The 21,612-nt window shown below is 44.3% G+C and overlaps 1 protein-coding gene across 2 annotated transcripts in view; it reads right to left on the bottom strand.

The window, feature by feature from the left end:
- The window catches only part of LOC143300794 (uncharacterized), a 100,054-nt gene that overhangs the window by 4,117 nt on the left and 74,325 nt on the right, over positions 1 to 21,612 (bottom strand). For both annotated transcript variants that reach the window (XM_076614723.1, XM_076614724.1), the window contains exon 6: positions 20,784 to 20,963. In XM_076614723.1, the coding sequence (XP_076470838.1) occupies positions 20,784 to 20,963 (180 nt within the window). The remainder of the gene's footprint in view (positions 1 to 20,783; positions 20,964 to 21,612) is intronic.

Below are 21,612 nucleotides of genomic sequence, written 5' to 3'. Positions count from 1 at the left end.
CTGGAAAATAAAAAAGTTCACTGTAACTACAAAATAAATACTGCCACTTCTTGCAGACTAGATAATGGTTTCAGCATATATCACTGTTAAACGTTTATGACATTGATCTTTCCATTTTGTGAGTGCGGGCGTGGGCGTGTTTTTCGAGTTAAATGTATTTGCTGATAGTTGTCTCCCGAGTTTATAAACGATAATTTTTACCACGGTGTCTCTTATTCGGAAATAGCCCTTCTTAGTTTTTCTTTAAGACACATGCTATAATTCCTTTTACCCGAAAGAGCGCTTCTTAGTTTTCTTTAAAATACATGTTAGCATTTCTCTTACTTTGTTACAAAGCAAGCTGTTAACTTTTGATCACTTTCATGTCTAATTCAATCTTTTCACTTTTAAGTTAAAATTTTGCTATGTTCATATACATGATAGACTCGACTTCGGGCTGAGAGACTGATTGGTGTGAGTGACGAGCCTGTGAATGCACATGTAATTTCCAATCGGATTAATAAAGATGTATTGTATTGTATTGTATTCCTGTGCTGATACTCGACTAGACGTTGTACTGTCATCTCTCAGAAGGTAGAAAGTGAGAAGCAGTCAGATCCAACAGACACACGGTAGACAATCTTAGATAAATTTACGATATGGGATATGGTCTATTATTATTTCAACAGGGGGCGTGGGGGGTGGGGGGGGGATTAACCAGCGTGGTAGGAAAAATTGTAACATGAGGTATATGCTATTTGTCATACTGAAATCGTTTGGATTCTGCCAAAATTCAACCTGAGAGTATGGCTGATAACAGATTTAACTGCCTGTGAATAGATTCTTCATATCAAAATCCAGGTAAATGGACCACCATTACAAATGTGAACAAATATATGGACCATAGCCAAATGTCTGGTGAAAATGTGTACATAGATCTTGATCACACAGTACCTGCCATTATGTGCATATGCATCTCTCTCTCTCTCATTGCTTCTCTCTTCTCTCTCACCCCCCCCCCCCCCTCTCTCTCTCTCTCTCTCTCTCCCTTAATGTGTGTTTGTACTTTCAATCTGAGGGTCCCGGGTTCGAATTTCGGTAACGGCGCCTGGTGGGTAAAGGGTGGAGATTTTTCCGATCTGCCAGATCAGTATATGTGCAGACATGCTAGAGCCTGAACCCCCTTCGTTTGTACACTCGCGCAGAAGATCATATACGCACGTTAAAGATCCTGTAATCCATGCCAGCGGTCGGTGGGTTATGGACACAAGAAAATATCCACCATGCACTCTCTCTCCTACTCCCGCCCCCACCCCCCACCCCCACCCCAGCCCCCCAAACAGATTATGGCTGCGTATATGGCGGGGTAAATAAACAAAACGGTCATACACGTTAAATGTTACATAAATGTTACATGTCTGTCTGAGCGTGCCCGAAATTTGATTGAATGACACAGGAAACGAATGATGAGCGCCCAATGGCAGCCGTCAGTCGGCTTTACCCAGGTAGGCAAACTGTTGTGCAAATGACCCCGAATTTGTAAAGCGCTTGCAGCGTGGTCTCCGACCGAGGATAGGCGCTATGGAAGTATCCGTATCATTCATTCGTTCATTCTTTGCCAGTGTCTATGTGTGTATCTCTGTGTGTGCGTGTCTCTATGTTTCTGTGTCTGTTTTCTTGTTTAAATCCATGAATCCTTCCGTTCGCCTCTGTATAGGTGTACACAACCAGCTGTATCCTGTACACTGGGTTTATACTTCATATGTACTTTACATTTAGGCACGTGCGTGCGTGTGTATTTACGTGAGTGCTTGCGTGCGTGTGTACATGAGTGGGAAGGGGAGTGTGTGTCTATGTATGTGATTACCTATTATGCGCGCACGTGCAGGTGTATGGAGAGTCTACTGAAGTGTTAAAATATTTTTCAGTGCTATTTCACTGGTGTATTTTCACTCTTTTTAAAGTTTTTCCCGTCTTTCTGTCAGTGTAATCATGCCACTGGGCAAAAATTTGGGACAGGCTTCTGATGACAAAACAGAACAGATGCTACACACACACACACACACACACACACACACACACACACACACACACACACATATATATATATATATATATATATATATATATATATATAGAGAGAGAGAGAGAGAGAGAGAGAGAGAGAAATATATATATATATACATATATATACACATATATATGCATATATACATATATATATATAATATCATAAGATACATAGAGTGATAGGGGAGAGAGTATCTATATAGGGCTATATATGGATATACAAACGTAGAGAGACAGAGACAGAGACAGAGAGCAGATTCCCGACAATTCGTATACCATGGCCTCTTCAGAACAGGTGAAAAGCAGTTATAAAAATGATTTTACCATATGTCTATGGTCTATGGTCAGGTATGGCATTATGAGGTCAAGGGCACAGCCCTTGCTACTGGTACCATGTAACCCAGTACTACCTGCCGCATGTGAAGTCTCCCAACGACGGGCCAGGCGGAGGAGTAAACCTTTCCCAACGGCTGTGAAGGCGGAAGAGGATGACCAAAGGGCAGGGGGGAGCTCTTATCCTTGGCTGAAAGTCTTCCTAGGAGACGGAACTCCGAAGGAAAAAACAGGCGGCTTTGGGGTGATGGTCGTCCGCCGTAGACTGGGGCAGATGCGGGACCCGTATCCTCCCACAGTGTCAGAGCAGCCCTTTTTAGAGACAGGACTGTTCTCCCCACATGGGGAAGGGGAGATAAAAGGATCCCTAAACAATGCCTGCCTCGCCTAGTACCTAGTAGGAAATCGCACCTACTTGGACATCCAACATTAGCGGTCGAAAACAACAGAAGAAAAGAACCAGGTGCCTGGAATGTTCGCACCCCTTTAGACAGAGACGACAGACCAGAAAGGCGCTAGAATTGCTAGAATGCTTGATCTTTACCAGGTGGACACAGCAGCCCTGAGCGAAACCAGGTTTCCGGTGAAACCCAGCTGGAGGAAATTGGAGGGGGCTACACCTACTGCATTGGGAAGCCAGATGGCACCCCAAGAACCTCTGGCGTGGGCTTTGCCATACGAACCAAACTTGCACGACAGCTTGACAGCCTTCCACATGGGATAAACGATAGGTTGATGACCCTGCGTCTGAAGCTGTCCGAGGATCACTTCTCCACAGTCAGCTGCTATGCCCCGACGATGACCAACCCTGATGACATCAAATAAGCTTTCTACGAGGAGCTCAGCCGCACCATTTCAGCAGTAGAGAGAAAGGACAGGCTGATCATCATTGGGGATTTCAATGCCCGCGTCGGCGTGGACTTCCCCTCGTGGCCAAAAGCACGGCACTGGCAAGTGCAACTCCAACGGACTGCTTTTGCTCTCGCTCTGCACGCAGAATGGACTGACCATCACCAACACCCTCTTCCAACAAGCAGACAAGTACAAGAACACATGGATGCACCCCCGCTCCAAGCAATGGCACATGCTGGACTATGTGACTGTCCAGCAGAGGGACAAAGGTGATGTTTCCTTTACACGCTGCATGAGAGGAGCAGTCTGTTGGTCGGACCATCGCCTGGTACGCAGCAAGATGAACATCAGACTTGCACGCAAACTCCAACCAGCCAGACATAACCCTCCTAAGAAGCTGAACACCCACCGCCTCCCTATCACCAAGGACGCGCTGCAGCAGCAAATCCAAGCAGCTCTCCAAGAAATTTCTGCATCGACTGATGTAGATAGAAGAGGTATGGAGCACTTTTACAGATGCTGTGTCCACAGCAGCAGCTGACACACTCGGCTTTGTACAGAGGAGCCACAAAGACTGGTTTGACGAGAACGACTCCGGAATCTCCAAGCTCCTGAGCACACTGCATATACGGCATCAGGATTACATGTCCGATAAAGACTGCCAGAGGAAGAAGGACCAGTTCTTGCAAACCAAGCAACTCATACAGAAGAGGCTGCGTGAGATGAAGAACACCTGGTGGGAGAGAAAGTCCGAAGAGCTTCAGTCCGCTGCTGATACTCACGACATGAAGACCTTCCATGATGGTCTCCGAGCTGTGTATGGGCCGAGAGTCACAGGATCAACCCCTGTCCGAGCCTTAGACTAGACCACCCTCCTGACAGACAAGAAAGACATCCTTGCCCGCTGGGCATAGCACTTCAACACCCTCCTCAACAGGGACTCGTCCGTATCTGACGAGGTAATTGCAGCCCTCCCACAGCTACCAATGACTCACTAGCTGCCCCTCCCACCAAGGCCGAGACCCGGAAGACCCTGAAGCTGACAAGGTCAGGAAAAGCACCAGGAGCGGATGGAATCCAGGCTGACATCTACAAGTATGGAGGCGAGGTGCTGACAGACAAGCTGACCGCCCTGTTCCAGTCTATCTGGGAGAGAGGGGAGGTCCCCCAGGATTTCAAAGATGCTTCAATTGTCCACATTTACAAACGGAAGGAAGACAAAACATCCTGCGATAACCACCGTGGAATCTCTCTCCTCTGCATCGCCAGCAAGATCATCGCCCGCATCATACTGAAGAGACTGGTTGACCATGTCTCCAACACAGTCATCCCTGAAGCACAGTACGGCTTCCGCTCAGGCAGGGGAACATGTGACATGGTGTTTGCCGTACGCTAGATGCAGACGCTGTGGTCTGTGGAAGATCCTCCTGAAGTTCAGCTGCCCAGAGAGCCGGACACAGATGACTGCGTCATTCCACGATGGCATGCAGGCGAGAGTACAGGAAAATACTGACATGTCGGATTCGTTCCCTGTGGTAAACGGAATGAAGCAAGGCTGCGTCCTGGCACCCACACTGTTCTCCATTCTCTTCTCTGCCATGCTGATTGACGCCTTCCAAGACTGTGACCGGGGCATCTACATTCAGTTTCGCACATATGGCAAACTTTTCAACTTGCGGCGACTCCACGCCAGGTCCAGGGTGTTTGAAGTACTGTTGAGAGAATTCCTCTTCGCTGATGAGTGCGCGCTTGCTGCACACACCCATGAGGACATACAGTTATTTATGGACTCACCATCAGCCTCAGCAAGACCGAGTCCATGTACCAACCAGCTACCTCACAGAATGAGTGTGCCTCCCCACCCACCTGCAATCAAGATCGATGACACAGAGATCAAGTCAGTCGACAAGTTTTGCTACCTGGGCAACACCCTATGCGGCAACGGAGCCCTTGATGCAGAAGTGACGCTGCACATCGCCAAGGCCAGCTCCGCCTTTGGCAGACTCAACAACAGGCTGTGGAACAACAAAGGCATCAGGCTCAGCACCAAAATCAAAACCTACAGAGCTGTTGTGCTGACCACCTTGTACTGCTGTGAAACATGGACGACGTATCGCAAGACAGGGTCTCCAACCTCCAGGTCCTAGAGAGGAGCGGCCTGCCCAGCATCGAAAGCCTGCTGACCCAGTGCCAGCTACGCTGGACAGGACATGTTGTCCGCATGACAGACAGCAGGATCCCGAAGATGCTCTTGTATGGCCAGCTGGAGGAAGGCCACCGCGAACTTGGAAGACCCTGCAAGCGCTTCAAGGACACCCTGAAGACAAACCTCAAAGCCTGTGACATAGACATCGCTTCCTGGGAAACTGATGCCCTTGACCGCTCTCGCTGGTGGATGCTGTGCTCTAGTGGCATAAAGACGTTTGAAAACAAGAGAACGCTGGCCATTAAGGAGAAGCGTGAGCGAAGGAAGCACGGCTCAACTTCTGAAGATGTTTTCCCTTGCAACACCTGTGGGAAGTGCTGCGCTTCCAGAATCGGCCTCCTCTCCCATATGAGGGCACACACCGACAGATAAGCCTGCCTGCCTACTCATCCGTCGGTCCGACGGGAGACTCCATCATGAGAAAGTAATTACAATTTACTTAAATGATCTTGGCAGACTGACAGACAGACAGATAGGTAAGATTACTGAGAGAGTGAGTGAGTGAGTGAGTGAAGGCGACAGACGGACAGAAAATAATACTGGAATGATAGAGAGACAGTGACTGACAGAAGAGACAGAGACAGAGAAGATGACTGAGTGCTGAAAATAGCAGACAATGTCAAAAACGATACGGACAGACAGACAGACGGATACAGACACAGTAAGATACATTGGACAGAGAGAGAGACAGAGAGACAGGGACAGACAGAAAGAGACAGAACGAACGAACGAACGAACAAACGAATATTTTTTAATGAGGGAAGTGGAATAAGCATGCATATGCTTTTTTACATCCAGCCCTCAGGGCAATGAGAAATGAAATCAAAATGTTCAGAAGATAACAAAAGATTATAGAAATGCATGCATGACATTCAAATACACTCAACTGCACAGTAAACATTTACAGGTACATAATCATGACACCTACATACATGACAATAATGTATATAAATATAGTAATGAGAGAGAGATAAGTGGGTGAGAGAGAGAGACAGAGAGAGAGAAAGAGAGAGAATGAATGACTGAACCAATGAATAAATGAATGAATGAACAAGAAGCAAGGCCTTCAAGACTCACTTGTGATACACTTAAAAAAAAATCCAAGCTTTTTATGTATTGAGTATAATTTCAAAATGTAATGTTTAAGATGAGAAAGACCAGTTTAAAGCAAATTAAGTCCCCTAGCATTAATTACAGAGTAATTTCCCTTTTTTTACTATCTGCACCAAAACGTTTGCAAAATAAATAAAACTTCCATGCTTAGCAAACGAAGTTCCTGTTTGAACAAAAAATGATAATAATGACTGCTCTTGTTGTTGGGTCAGAATATCAGATCAAAGTGCTAAGTTTAGAGAATACAAAAAATATAAATATAACAGTAAATGCAGTTTGCATATAATTAGGCTTCATTTTTTGGGGGGTTTTTTTGTTTGTTTTTTTGTGCCCATCCCAGAGGTGCAATATTGTTTTAAACAAGATGACTGGAAAGAACTGAATTTTTTCCTTTTTTTATGCCTAACTTGGTGTCAACTGACAAAGTATTTGCAGAGAAAATGTCAATGTTAAAGTTTACCACGGACACACAGACACAGACACACACACACACACACACAACCGAACACCGGGTTAAAACATAGACTCACTTTGTTTACACAAGTGAGTCAAAAATGAATGAATGAATTTTATTTCTGAGGGCAGAGTAAGCAAACAATTGCTTTTTCCAGCCCTCGAAAGGGAAAAATGTCTAAAGACCAAAAGAAATTAGTAAATGTTAACAAATTCATAGAACGACGAGAAAATAAATAACATTATAACAAGCATCATATTTATAAGAAACAACGCGTATTTCAAAAAATGCGGAGAGAGAGAGAGAAAGAGAGAGAGAGAGAGCGCAACAGAAGAGGAGAGGAGATTATATTTATAGAGAGGATGAGATAAAGAGACATGTGGTGAAATACAGTAATATCATACGACATAACATAATATGGTATGCTAAGCAGAGTTTGCAAATTTTTCCATCAGGTATCCATATCTTTTCTTGAACACAGTGAAACTTGTATGAACATTAAAACTAGCTAGATGTTGTTCCAGAGGCAACCGCCACAGTAAGTAAGACTCGAATTAAATAAATCAGTTCTAGGCAGTGGTACCATGATCTTGTTGTTGTTACGTATTGTACTTGTAACGAATCGCTGTTTTAGATACGGAGAAGCAAAACCAGACATTATCTTAAATATAAAAACGCCTTATTATGAATGAGTTTCCATTTCAGTGGCAGAATACCTAAGTCTTTGTAAATGTATCAGCTTTAGGGCTCTTCTATGTAGACTAATAAGTTGTTTTAAAACATTTCACTGGAAGAATCCCATATTGTTGAGGCATAATATTACATGCCGTTCGATATAAGCATGGAAAAATAATATAAGGCAATGCTTGTTTAAGAAATCTTGATTCTGGAAAGTTGATGAATCTTTTTGGATAAAGTTTAAAAGTCATCATAATAATTATGTATTTGTATTTATATTCTTTTTCATCACAACATATTTCTCTGTATGAAATTCGGGTGCTCTCCCCTGGGAGAGCGCGTCGCTGCACTACAGCGCCACCCTTTTTTTCTTCTTTTTTTCCCCCTACGTGCAGTTTTGTTTTTCTTACTGAAGTGGATATTTCTACAGAATTTTGCCAGGAACAACCCTTTTGTTGCCGTGGGTTCTTTTACGTGCGCTAAGTGCATGCTGCACACGGGACCTCGGTTTATCGTCTCATCCGAATGACTAGCGTCCAGACCACCACTCAAGGTCTAGTGGAGGGGGAGAAAATATCGGCGGCTGAGCCGTGATTCGAACCAGCGTGCTCAGATTCTCTCGCTTCATTGGCGGACGCGTTACCTCAAGGCCATCACTCCACATGTTGAGACCATGACAGGTTATTGTCAATAATAAGACCAAGTACTTTGTGATGACTGACTTCTTCAATCATTACGCCATTGATATACAATGAAGAACGGGTGGGCAGAAGGTTTTGGCGCTTTTGTCTTGTGTTAATGACAATGTATTTCGTCTTTTTCGGGTGTATGCACATATGATTAAGTTCAGACCATGTTACTATATCATTAATATTTTGTTGCAAAGAGTGTGATACTCTTTCTATTCTATGATGCTTAGTATGTATCGTTGTGTCACCTGCAAATAACTCACAAGATGGTTCAACAAATAGGGGTAAATCGTTAATGTAAATTAAAAATAAAATAGGCCCTAGAACAGAACCTTGGGGAACACCGTAACTTATGGGTAAAAATTAGGATTTCACTCTATCAACTGAAACCATTTGCTTTCTGTCAGACAAAAACGAAGATATTAGCTTTAAAGTATTGTTAAATAACCAATATGCTTTCAGTTTTCTGATAAGAGTGTGATCAATAACATCGAATGCCTTTGTAAAATCTACAAACAGAACACCTGTTATTTCGTTGTTGTTAATATTAGTAAGCCACTGATCAACGAGGATGGTTAGTGCTGTATGACAGATGTGGTTCGGCCTAAATCCCGATTGATTTGGGTGAAACAGACTAAATTCATTGAAATGGCTGAGTGTATGTTTCTTTAAATGATACTCAAACGGTTAAGATAGCATAGACAGTATAGAAAATAGCCTATAATTAGATTAGAGGGATCCAACAGTTAGCATTCTTAAATATGGGTACAACTTCCGCAGCTTTAAATGCCTTTGGAACCTGATTTTTATATATACATAAATTGTAAACGTAAGTCGGTGTTTCAGCGATAACAGGAGAAGCCTTTTTTTCCATCTAGATCATCAAGGTCTCTTGTACCCGTCTGTTTTAAGTGAACAAGAGTGGACGTGATATTTTTGGACAAACAGAAATCTTCTAGAACATCTAACTGATTAACGTTGGTTTTATTGGATTTTAATGTAGAGCTGGCTATATTACAAAACAAAGACAGACAGAGAGACAGACAGACTGACAGACACGTGTGTAGTTTCGTTGTTACTATTGAAATAACAGTTTGAAAACAAACAAATGACATCCCATGGAAATAAACTTCTAAAGGAGAAACAAACGTGTGGTACAACAATTTTTTCATTTCTTCACGAAAACAATGAACGTTCGAATTATTGCCACGTCCGACCATTGCAACTAATCTTATGCAGATGACACACAGCTCTATAGAATATGTCAACCTACAGAAATAGGTCAAACCATACACAGTTTAGTCATGCATCACAGTTGTCAAATAATAATAATTATTATTGTTATATTTATATAGCGCTGAATCTTGTGCAGAGACAAATCAAGGAAGCAGTTGGATGTTTCTTGCAAGAGCGACGGCAATTTTTCAGGGGTATCACTCTTCTGGAGTTGAGTGTCATCAGCATAAGAATGATGACTGACATTATGGCGGTTGATAATTTCAGCGAGAGGAGCAGTGTACAGTGTGAAGAGCACTGAGCCTAAAACAGATCCCTGTGGGACTCCATGTTCCATTTTAACGTGTTCAGATTGGAAATTATCAACAATGACAGACTGGAATCGATCAGTGATGACAGATCAAATCATGGATGACAGATCACAATCTCAAACTAAATGATAACAAAACAGAAGTGATTCTCATTCACTAAAAGTGCTCATTTTCTGACTTGCCTAAGCCTTCATCTATCCTGGTAGGAACCTCAGACATACCTTTCTCAGCATCCGCACGCAATTTTGGGTACATGCTTTCAGATGACATGACACTTGACATACACATCAACCATATTTGTAGGTCAGCTCTTCCGGGAATGGTTCGTCCTCTATTGGTCCCCACCGGCACCCAGCGCTCACCTATGGGTCCTAGAAGCTGCTAGCATGTGGCAGCGCCCAACCCCCGAGAAAGGCTTTGATAGGTTGGCTAAACTAGGTGAGGGTAGCCGACGGGTCTCAAACCCTCAGTGAGTTAGGGCTTGTCTACCCAAGCATGTGAAGACTGGATCCGGTGGACTCTGCGGAAGAAACCGTCATGGTTCAACGGAGAGGAAGGCGGTTGCAGCAGAGCACTGTGGAGTGCTGAGGGCAGGATGAGGCACATAGGACATCCTGGTCATCCACTGCATCCGTTTCCATCTCCAGTCGTCTTGACCTCGTCTTGCCACTGGATACAGACGGTCTCGGACAAGAGAGTGAGGTCGACGGTGCGCAACTCCTCCTCACTATAAACAAAGTCATCGCGCAAGTCTTCAGTCATCCTTTATCCCATACCATCATTTTCCCCAAGCCCTGTGGCAACAGGCGAGCGACGAAGCGACAGGTGTGGGTACACTGGCAGTCGTAGCCGCGGACCTGCACACAGGCGGCTCATGCCATAGGGTCGTTTTTCACCGACTGGAGCAGCGGTGGAGTTCAGCAGCCGCCTGAGCGACTGAGCAGCCCTCTTCAGGACAGCACTGCTCACCTCCATGGCATGAGGAAGGGGCTAGAAAAGGTGCCCTAAACATTGCCTGCTCCACACCACCCTAGTCAGCATACCGCGGCTGACGGGGACCCTACTCAAGCGGTCGACACACAAAGGAAAGAAAGAAGAAAACAAGGAGCACCCCATTGACCATTGCCACATGGAACGTGCGTACGTTTCTAGACAGAGGCGACTCAGCCAGACCACAGAGACGCAGAGCACTCATTGCGAGTGAATTAGCCAGGTACAACATCGACATCACTGCCTTAAGTGAGACCAGACTGGCAGAAGAAGGCGAACTCTGTGAGCGAGGCGCAGGCTACACCTTCTTTTGGAGTGGTCGCGGACCTGAAGAGAGACGTGAGGCTGGAGTTGGCTTTGCAGTGAAGACAAATCTCGTTGGCAAGCTGGCTGGCCCCCCGAAAGGAGTGAACGATCGCCTGATGACGACGAAACTACCTTTATGCAACGGGAAGAAGTTTACCACCATTGTCAGCGCCTACGCACCCACCATGACCAACCCAGATGAGATCAAGGACAAGTTCTACGAGGACCTGAACGCTGTCATCACCACTGTTCCCAACGCAGACAAGCTCATCATTCTTGGTGACTTTAACGCGAGAGTTGGCTGTGACAGCACCTCCTGGGAAGGCGTGATTGGGAAGCTTGGGGTTGGCAACTGTAACAGCAATGGTCAAAAACTACTTCTCCAGACATATGCCGAGCACGACCTTCTTATCACAAACACCGTCTTCTGCCTCCCTACCCGTAACAGGACGTCATGGATGCATCCTCGCTCTGGGCATTGGCATCTGATCGACTCTGTCATCGTCAGGAAGAGGGACAGGCAGGACGTACGAGTCAAGACGGCCATGTGCGGCGCCGAGTGCTGGACAGACCACCGCCTTATCGTCTCCAAACTCAACCTCCGCATCCAGCCCAAGAGACGGCCTCAGGGCATGAACGCACCCAAACGCCTGAATGTCAACAAGCTGGAGCAAGGCAACATCAAGCAGAAAGCAGAGCTTTGCTGACACCTTGGAGGAACGCCTTGAGTCCACCGTGCTGGACAACCAGAATGTGGAGGCAGCATGGGGCACACTGCATGAGACGGTGTACAACACTGCCATGGAGTGCCTGGGGCCTTCTGCCAGGAAGCACAAAGACTGGTTTGATGAGAACTGCACTGAGATCAAGCAGCTGCTGGAAAACAAACTCCAAGCCTACAGAGCCCACATTGCTGATCCCAAGTCACAGTCAAAGAAGGACATACTGAAGAGCGCACGCAGCACCATCCAGCTGAAGCTGCGGCAGATGCAGGATTCCTGGTTGAGCAACAAAGCTGATGAGATCCAGGGCTTTGCAGACAGGAACGACATGAAGAACTTCTATAGCGGCCTGAAAGAAGTCTACCGTCCCACCACCTCCGGATCTGCTCCACTCCTCAGTGCTGATGGATCTACCCTAATCACTGACAAGGACGGGATCCTTGAGAGATGGGCTGAACACTTTGACAGCGTACTGAACCGCCCTTCCACCATCAGTGATGAAGCCATCGACCGACTCCCCCAGGTGCCAGTCAGTGAGTCGTTGGATGTCATTCCAACTTTGGAGAGATCCAGAAAGCTATCCGTCTGCTAACCAATTGCAAAGCCCCTGGCTCAGACTCCATTCCAGCTGAGGTCTACAAAGAAGGTGGTATGGCGCTGACTGAGAAGCTTCATCAGCTGTTCCAGCTCATCTGGCAGCATGAGGCAGTTCCACAGGACTTCAAAGACGCTGCCATCATACACCTGTACAAGCGCAAAGGAAATCGTCAGGCCTGTGACAACCATCGTGGAATATCCCTGCTGTCCGTCGCAGGCAAGACTCTGGCCAGAGTGCTACTCAACCGTCTCATAGCGCACCTTGAGCAAGGTCTCCTACCAGAGAGCCAGTGTGGCTTCCAGAAAGAACGCTGGACTATCGACATGGTGTTTGCTGCCAGGCAGCTCCAGGAGTAGTGTCAGGAACAGAACGCCGACCTTTACTCCACCTATGTCGATCTGACCAAGGCCTTCGATACTGTTAGCAGAGATGGCCTTTGGAGAATCATGCCGAAGTACGGATGTCCCAGAAAGTTCATCACCATCATACGGCAACTACACGATGGGATGCTGGCCCGAGTCCAAGACAACGGAGAGACTTCAGAACCATTCCCTGTCTCCAACGGAGTCAAGCAAGGGTGTGTTCTTGCCCCCACCCTGTTCAGTCTCATGTTTTCAGCCATGCTGACAGATGCCTTCAGAGACGCTGATGTAGGCATTGGCATCATGTAGCGCACAGATGGCTCACTCTTCAACCTCAGGAGGCTTCAAGCAAAACCCAAGGTGAGGACAGACACCGTTAACGACTTCCTGTTTGCTGATGACTGCACTCTCAACGCTGCCTCCGAAGCTGGCATGCAACACAGCGTCGACAAATTCTCTGCTGCCTGTGACAACTTTGGCCTCACAATCAGCACAAAGAAGACTGAGGTGATGCACCAGCCAGCTCCAGGAAAGCCTTACGTTGAACCAAACATCTTTATCAACGGGCAACGACTGAACGCAGTGGACAAGTTCACATACCTGGGCAGTACACTCTCTCGCACAGTTGTCATCGACGACGAGGTGAATGCCAGACTCGCCAAAGCCAGCGCTGCCTTCGGCAGACTCCATAAGAACGTTTGGAACAGGAGAGGCATCACCCTGGAGACGAAGCTCAAAGTATACAAGGCCATAGTTCTCACCACACTGCTCTATGGATGTGAGTCATGGACGGTCTACAAACGCCACGCCAAAAAGCTGAACCACTTCCACACCACCAGCCTCAGAAAACTTCTCGGCATAAAGTGGCAAGAGAAGATCCCTGACACAGAGGTGCTCACTCGTGCAAACTTGCCCAGCATCTACACCATCTTGATGCAGGCCCAGCTGCACTGGGCAGGCCATGTAGTTCGCATGCCAGACCACCGGCTCCCCAAGAAACTGCTGTCCGGCGAACTCCAACATGGCAAGCGCTCCCATGGAGGCCAAAAGAAGCGCTTCAAAGACACTCTGAAAGCTTCTCTGAAGGCCTTCAACATCAGCCACGACACATGGGAGCTGAATGCAATGGACAGACCAAAGTGGCGTTCAGCTGTCCACAAAAGCGCCAAATCCTGTGAGGCCAACAGAATCGCTGCAGCAGAGCAACGCAGACAGGCCAGGAAAAGCAGTGCCAGCAAGTCCCTGACAGCCGCCACCGTCCCCTGTCCACACTGCGTCAGAACCTTCCGGGCGCGGATTGGCCTGACCAGTCATCTGCGCACCCACAGAGACCAACCCACCCACCCCCAGGATGACTAGATGGTCCTCGTCGATTCCGACAGAAGAACCACACATATATACATATCTCTGTGTGTGTGTGTGTGTGTGTGTGTGTGTGTGTGTGTGTGTGTGTGTGTGTGTGTGTGTGTGTGTGTGTATGTATGTATGTGTGTGTGTGTGTGCATGTGTGCATACATATACATATATATATATATGTGTGTGTGTGTGTGTGCGTGTGTGTGTGTGTGCGTGTGTGTGTATGTATATTTATGTGTGTATATATATATATATATATATATATATATATATATCTATATTATATTATACATAATATGTATACATATATATATATATATATATATATATATATATATATGTGTGTGTGTGTGTGTGTGTGTGTATGTGTATGTGTATGTATAAATATATATGTATGTCACTTAGTTTGAAGTAGATTTAGCCAGCGTGATGTGAGATAGTCTGAAATATTTATTTTAGCAAATGTGATGTGAGACAATGTCTATTCATTTATTTTATTCTATTTTATTTCATTTCATTTTTATTTTATTTTATCTTTTATACATATTCTTATGTCACTAAGTCTGAAATTTGTATATCTTATTGTAAAGCGTGGTGAGCCCCATTTGAGATGGGGGTAGGTGCTATATAAGCCTCCATTTTATCATTATCATTATCACGTTGGACTAAATGTTTCAGTACAGCAGGTTTTCGGACTATTGCTACGTCGGCCCATTGCTACGTCGGAGAGTCGACATGTCGGCCTATCGCTACGTCGGACTATTGACATGTCAGACTATCGGACTGTCGCCACTTCATTCTGCAATGCCAATCATGAGCAAGAAAAGTACTTTTATTTCCAATGGCAGCCATCCTAGAAAAACAGAAATCTTACAAAGCATGCCAAAATAGGATAAAATTCAAAATCAAATTATGGTGCTCAGAGCCTCGCCGACCACTATCGCCACTCTAGCAACTACTTCAAGTCAAGGATTTTTTTTTTTTTAATTACAATAAAAACCAGTCACTGCTTCAAGCTTTTCACTCAAAAAGTTTCCTTTTTAACTCCTAGTTTAAAACATTCAAAATTGATTGTTCACTTCTTTCAAGAAGTCCATTAGCGTCCACGGAAGGACATCACGAAACAAAGTTCCAAAGAATCCGCCGTGTAATGTATGTGTCTAAAGTCATGCAGATCCCAGCAGTCAATGAACATGTGTTTCACAGTGAGAGGCTCGTCACAGGGAATACATCGAATGGCCTCCTCCCCGTTTAACAAGTAAGAATGAGTAAGAAAAGTGTGCCCTGTGTGCTTTTGAGACTAAGGACAGGAGGTCAGAGCAGGCGCCCACCCCAGAAAAAGCCTCTGACACAGAAGCTGACCAGGGGGCCGATGGCTTCAATTTCAATGAAGGCAATTCGAACCGCAGAGCAGCCACGCATGTTGATGAAGTAACTGTGGGTTCGAATGAGGGATCCCTGAGCGGGGCTGTCTCAGATGAGGTTTGAATTTGATTCCAGAGGAGGAATATGCGGCATAGCCCGGAGGTTCGGGTACCACGGTTGAGCCGGCCATTCGGGCACAATGAGAATGAGCTGTGTGCGTTCCAATCTGGCTTTCCGGAACACCTTGGACAGGATTGGAAAGGCAGGAAACGTGCAGGCGATCAGGCTGCTTCTGTCTAGAGACAGCATCCACTGCGCACGCTTCTGGGTCTGAGACCGATGAGACATAAAATGGGGAGTCTCTTGAATTTTGTGGCAAAGAAGTCCACCATCGGTTGAAACCACAACTCCCACACCTCTTGAAGAATGTTTTTGTCTGGGACCACTCTGTGTGGAGAAAACATCTGAACCTGCTGAGAGCTGCAGCCAAAATGTGTCTGCTGAAAGTGCAATGCTCTTGTTGTGGCATCGACTGAGGAGAGCCTCAGTCCGCAGGGAGAGGTCCAAAGAGTGCACCCACGCAGCCCCCTTTGTTGACATAACACACCACTGTCGTGTTGTTCGTGAACAACCGGATGGGTTTGCCGACGGCCTCTCCCAAGAAGTGCGGGAGAGCCCTGAAGACTGCTTCAACTTCCAAAACATTGATGTGCCACAGGCCCTCCTCTGGGGACAAAGTCCCCACCGCAAGGAGTGAGTCCATGTGAGCTCTCAGCCCCAACGAAGTGTAAGTCTATGGGCACACCCTGTGCCAGAAGAGGGGAGAAGACCCATTCTGATGTCGCCTCGAGGAACCACTCTTCCAGACAAACCCGAGTGTTCCAGAGTTGTGTTATTGACCATAACTGCTTCAAAACTTGCTTCGGTTAGAAAACACATATATCGAAAACCATTATTGAAGAAGAGTGTCCGATTATTAAAAATTTGGACAAGTCTTCCGGTTAATAAACTTAAAAACATAAACTGTGGGGATTTTGTGTCTGTATATGTTTAATTGTAGATCTTTTTGGTTTTCTTTTTTTCAGGGTTACCTATTTTTCAAGCATGTTTAGTATTATTCCTACAGGTATCTCAATTGGTAACTGACGTAAGAAACATTTGCATCGCACAATCATCATAGCCTTAAAACTGTCATATTTATATATGTTTGAAATTTCCATAAAGTTAGTTGGTGAAAAAGTGATGAAGTGTGTGTGTGTCGAAGTCGAAATATTTTAATTGTCAGACCACAGATCCATAACAATGGAGTTCACAAGGACAAACAGAATTAATACAGGGAAATGAATATTAGGACAACCATTGAACTACATGGGCATCGATAACGATTCTAGAGCATTTGCTCGTAATGAAAACGCTTTGAATACAAACTTGCATATACTAACACTCAATCTCTCGCTCGCACAAGATAACAACATGGACATCTTAGATGCACTTGGATGTTTGTGAAATTTAGCAGGAATAAACTGAGAGCGCAGGGAACAGTACTGAGGGCAGACCAAAAGAAAATGCATTTCGGTTTCCGGAGTGTCATCACAAAAAGGACAATTCCTACTTTGCCCATCATAGTTAAACTGCAAAAAGTGTGAGCGTAAGTTGGACATTCCAATTCTAAACTGCGAAAAAACACGGCGCATATTTATACATTTGACATTATTCAAGTAAGGTTTAAGTGACAAGGACTGGTTGTAAGCTGAATACACATCATAAAAATCGTGAGACTGGAGAACTGAACGCCAGTCTTGAGTAAAGCAATCAACCAGACGCTGCTTAAATTCAGTCATAAACATTTTGACATTACCAACTGACTGAGCCTCCCAAACAACACCAAATCCAAATTTATACAAAACATTTCTCACAGAGCAAGCCCAAGTACAATAATTATGACTTTGCAATGATAACATCATATTATAAGCTTTCTTAGGGAAACGGTCATTATCCATAAAGACAATACGAAGCCAAAATTTAAGACACTTGGAGTAGGTGGTCACATACAGGGGATAGCGACCAAGTTCACCGTAAATCAAGTGTCTTGGTGCTCTCTGACTCACGCCCAAAAGACGCTTCATTGCAGACAAGTGCACCCTTTCAATGCACTCTTGATTTCCAGTCAAACCCCAAACTTCTGCTCCGTATGTCAAAATTGGTTTGATTTGCATGTCAAATAGTTTGAAAAAAATACTAGGGGAGTGTTCACCAATAGACCAAAGCATTTTAAAGATAGCTGCACATCCCTTTCTCGCACGTTCGGACAACTCACGCATAGTGGGTTGGAAAGAAAGTCGGGTAGTAAGGATAACACCAAGATACTTGTACATGCTAACAGTTTTCAGTTGTGCATCACCGAACATCCATGCCTCGTTCTGTGCAAGAAAACCTCCATTTCTAAAGACAACAATATTTGATTTATCAAGGTTTACAACTAAGTCAAGGCGTCTGGCGGTTTCGAACAAAACATTCAGTTGGGTTTGAAGACCAATTATGCTGTCAGATAACAAGGCAACATCATCGGCGAATAACAAGATCAAAATTTGGATAAACTCTGGTGAAAGCTGAATGCCGTGCCTACCATGATTAATAATTTCTTTTGTTAACTCATTAATGAACAATGAAAACAATGCAGGAGAACATACTTCGCCTTGTTTCAGCCCGCGAGGACATAGAAAAGTATCTGTGAGGTCACCTCCGACGCGAACACGCGCCTTAACAACTGTGTAAATACTTTTCAGTGCATTTAAAAATTTTCCATTGATACCATTGACACTCAGAATTCTCCAGAGCTTATCTCTTCTAACAGTATCGAAAGCTTTTCGAAAATCAATAAATGCAACATATAATTTTCTATGTCTGAGTAGTTGTCTTTGTATTAATGCAAGCAGTGTAAAAATGTGATCAGTTGTGCAATGACCTTCCCTAAACCCAGCTTGTTCTTCCCCAATAACCCCATTTTCTTCAATCCATTTAGTAAGACGTCTATTCAGCACAAAAGTGTAAAGCTTGCTACAAATGTTTAACAGGGAGATACCACGGTAATTATCAGGCACATTCAAATCGCCCTTCTTATGGAGTGGTTGCAACACTGACAAACACCAATCATCTGGAAAAATGCCGTGATCAAATATGAAATTAAAAAACTTCAACAAAAAAGGCATGATGTGAAATGCACTATGTTTGTAAAATTCTCCAATTAGCCTATCAGGCCCAGCAGCTTTCTGACTCTTGAGTGCCCTGACAGCAGCTTCGATTTCTGATACAGAAATTTCTTGATCTAATGAATCATTTCTCTCGCATAAACGAGCAGCATGCCGGTTGTCATAATACATACAAAAGTTATCATCACTACTGTTATCCACAGAAAAATCATTGAAAACATTTTGAAAGTGGGAGAACCAATCATTGCAAGAAATATTGTCGGTACCACCTGATCTAGGCCTAACAGAACGAACTGTGTCCCAGAATTGCTTTGGATTGGTCGAGTGGCATCGTAGAGACTGAATCACATCCTCTCTATGCAGTTTTCTCTTTTTACGCAATAACTCTTTATACTCTCTACGTTTTTGGACATAAGCCAGACGGTCAGTGTCCAGGTTAGTTCTAGAGGCCCTATGTAATTGATTACGAAGAACTTTTCTGCTCTCACGGCACTCAAGATCAAACCATACTTTCCTTCTCTCATTCCCAAACACAACTGTTTTCTTCATACATTCACCCGAGAAAGCAAAACATTCATTAAATTTTGACAGTGCAGCGTTAACATCAACATCTACAAGTGAAATTGCATCCTGAATTATTTGTTTCATCTTGTCAGATGACATATTACTGTAGAAAGTCTCCCTCATTGCATCATCCCATTTATACTTAATCAGCGTGGACATGGGCATACGTGTTCTAGTCTGCTGTAGCAAAACGTTTGAATTCGAATTCACAGCCAGACAAAACTCGACAAGGGAATGCTTTGACTCTACCATGTGCTTAACATTCAAACTTTTACAACGAGTAAGCATTGAGCTGGATACCAAAAAATAATCAATAACACTACAGCCATTAGTAGCAATGTATGTATATTTATCAGAATAGCTCAACAACAATTTTAAACCATTAAGAATAACCATGTCGAAATCCTCGCATACATTAAGCAGGTAACGACCAAAAGAATTCACGTGACTGTCTTTAGAAATTCTGCATAAATAATCATTCTGCACAGATGATGTTTCCAACGTATCACGACCACTCGGAGTACATAGATCACTAATTGGATCAACATTTCTGTAGTTCAGGGTACCCGTGCGAGCATTCAGATCACCGCATACAATTACAGGACAATCACCAAATTCCTTAAACAACTCTGACAAACAATCTTCTAACATCGAAATACCATTATATATATCTGTCTCTTCATAGTATTTGGAACTTTCGGGTGGAATGTATGCTCCAATAAGGAGGCAGTCAGATGCAGTACCCAGAAGTACACGCGACAACTTTACCACAATAATGTTGTCAAATTCGACATATATTCTCACAATGAATGGCACAAACTCCTTCTTTACCGAAGTGTGTGTGTGTGTGTGTGTGTGTGTGTGTGTGTGTGTGTGTGTGTGTGTGTGTGTGTGTGTGTGTGTGCGCGGGCGCGCGCGTTTATACGCCAAGCATGCAAAACACATGCAAGCTTTCACAAATTATTTATTTTACTATTTTGCATAAGGAACGATGAATATGTGCATGTTATGCCAACATCTTTTGTACGTGTCACACCGCACAAACATATACAGTAGATCAATGTAAAACCCAGATATTTCATCACAATTATCGAACATTAAAACGTACAAGAGTGTGTCTATGAATAAGCTGTCACGCAGACAATTAATGTTACCTGGAGAACTGAATAAGAAAGTCAGACCATAGCTTATTTTGACACGAGTGTATTTGCGAACGATGCTGCACACTTACCAAACGCTCTCAAATTGGTGTGTTTGTGTGTGGTGTGGGTGTGTGTGTTTAAATGCGATGTTCCAATTATACGTTATGCCTAATGAGTTCAAGACCTGCTTTTGTTTTTGTCACTACGTACTGGAATACTTTACAAAAGTGGTGCAACACATCACTCACCTGTCCCAGAACAAGGGGTCTGAGACATGGAGGTAGGTAAACGTTTTACAACAACGACGTAACACCGCCCCCATACTGGAGTGCTCTATGTTCTCAAGTACCACCATAACCAGGTGGCGCCTTCGCTCTTCCAAGGACTGGTGATAGGCTTGTTGAAGCTCCTCCATGGCCCAGCCACTTCTGCAACACCACAAGCAACACTTTTAGTTCAGAATAATGAAGTGGGGAAGCCTCAAGGAAATAAAACGAGCATTCCTCATTACTTTTCATCTTCTCTCTGTTTTTAAAGATAAACAACAGGGAAAGCAAGTTCATGGCTTACATTCAATTTAATTCAAACCAGTCCGGAAAATGCGGGGTGAAGGGGAGGGGGCAGGTGGGATTTCCAGTAATAGAAATGGTAATGCTGCTGCTGCTGCTGCTGCTGCTGATGATGATGATGATGATAATGATGCAGCTGCTGGCGATGATTATAATGATAATAGTAAGAAAGAAGAAAAAGTAGCAGTAGTAGTAACAGAAGAAGAAGAACAATAACAACAACAAAAATAATGGTAATAATGATAATAAGAATAAGAATAATTTAATTCATAAAGCGCCTTTCCATGTAACACACGCTGTACAATGTAAAACCCGACTATTAAGAATTACCAAAATGAAAAACTTACTTTACAGACAGTCAACCAAGCACTAAAGCACTAATTTATGTTACACACACACACACACACACACACACACACACACACACACACACACACACACACAGTCATCACAGACTATAAACGCCCGTCATACAGATCACATCAAAATATCTGAACACTGCACATAT

This window comes from Babylonia areolata, chromosome 26 (assembly GCF_041734735.1).
Source record: "Babylonia areolata isolate BAREFJ2019XMU chromosome 26, ASM4173473v1, whole genome shotgun sequence".
Classification (NCBI taxonomy): domain Eukaryota; kingdom Metazoa; phylum Mollusca; class Gastropoda; order Neogastropoda; family Buccinidae; genus Babylonia; species Babylonia areolata.
The sequence above is the reverse complement of the archived record's forward strand: the minus strand, read 5'-3'. Positions and strand labels throughout refer to the sequence as shown.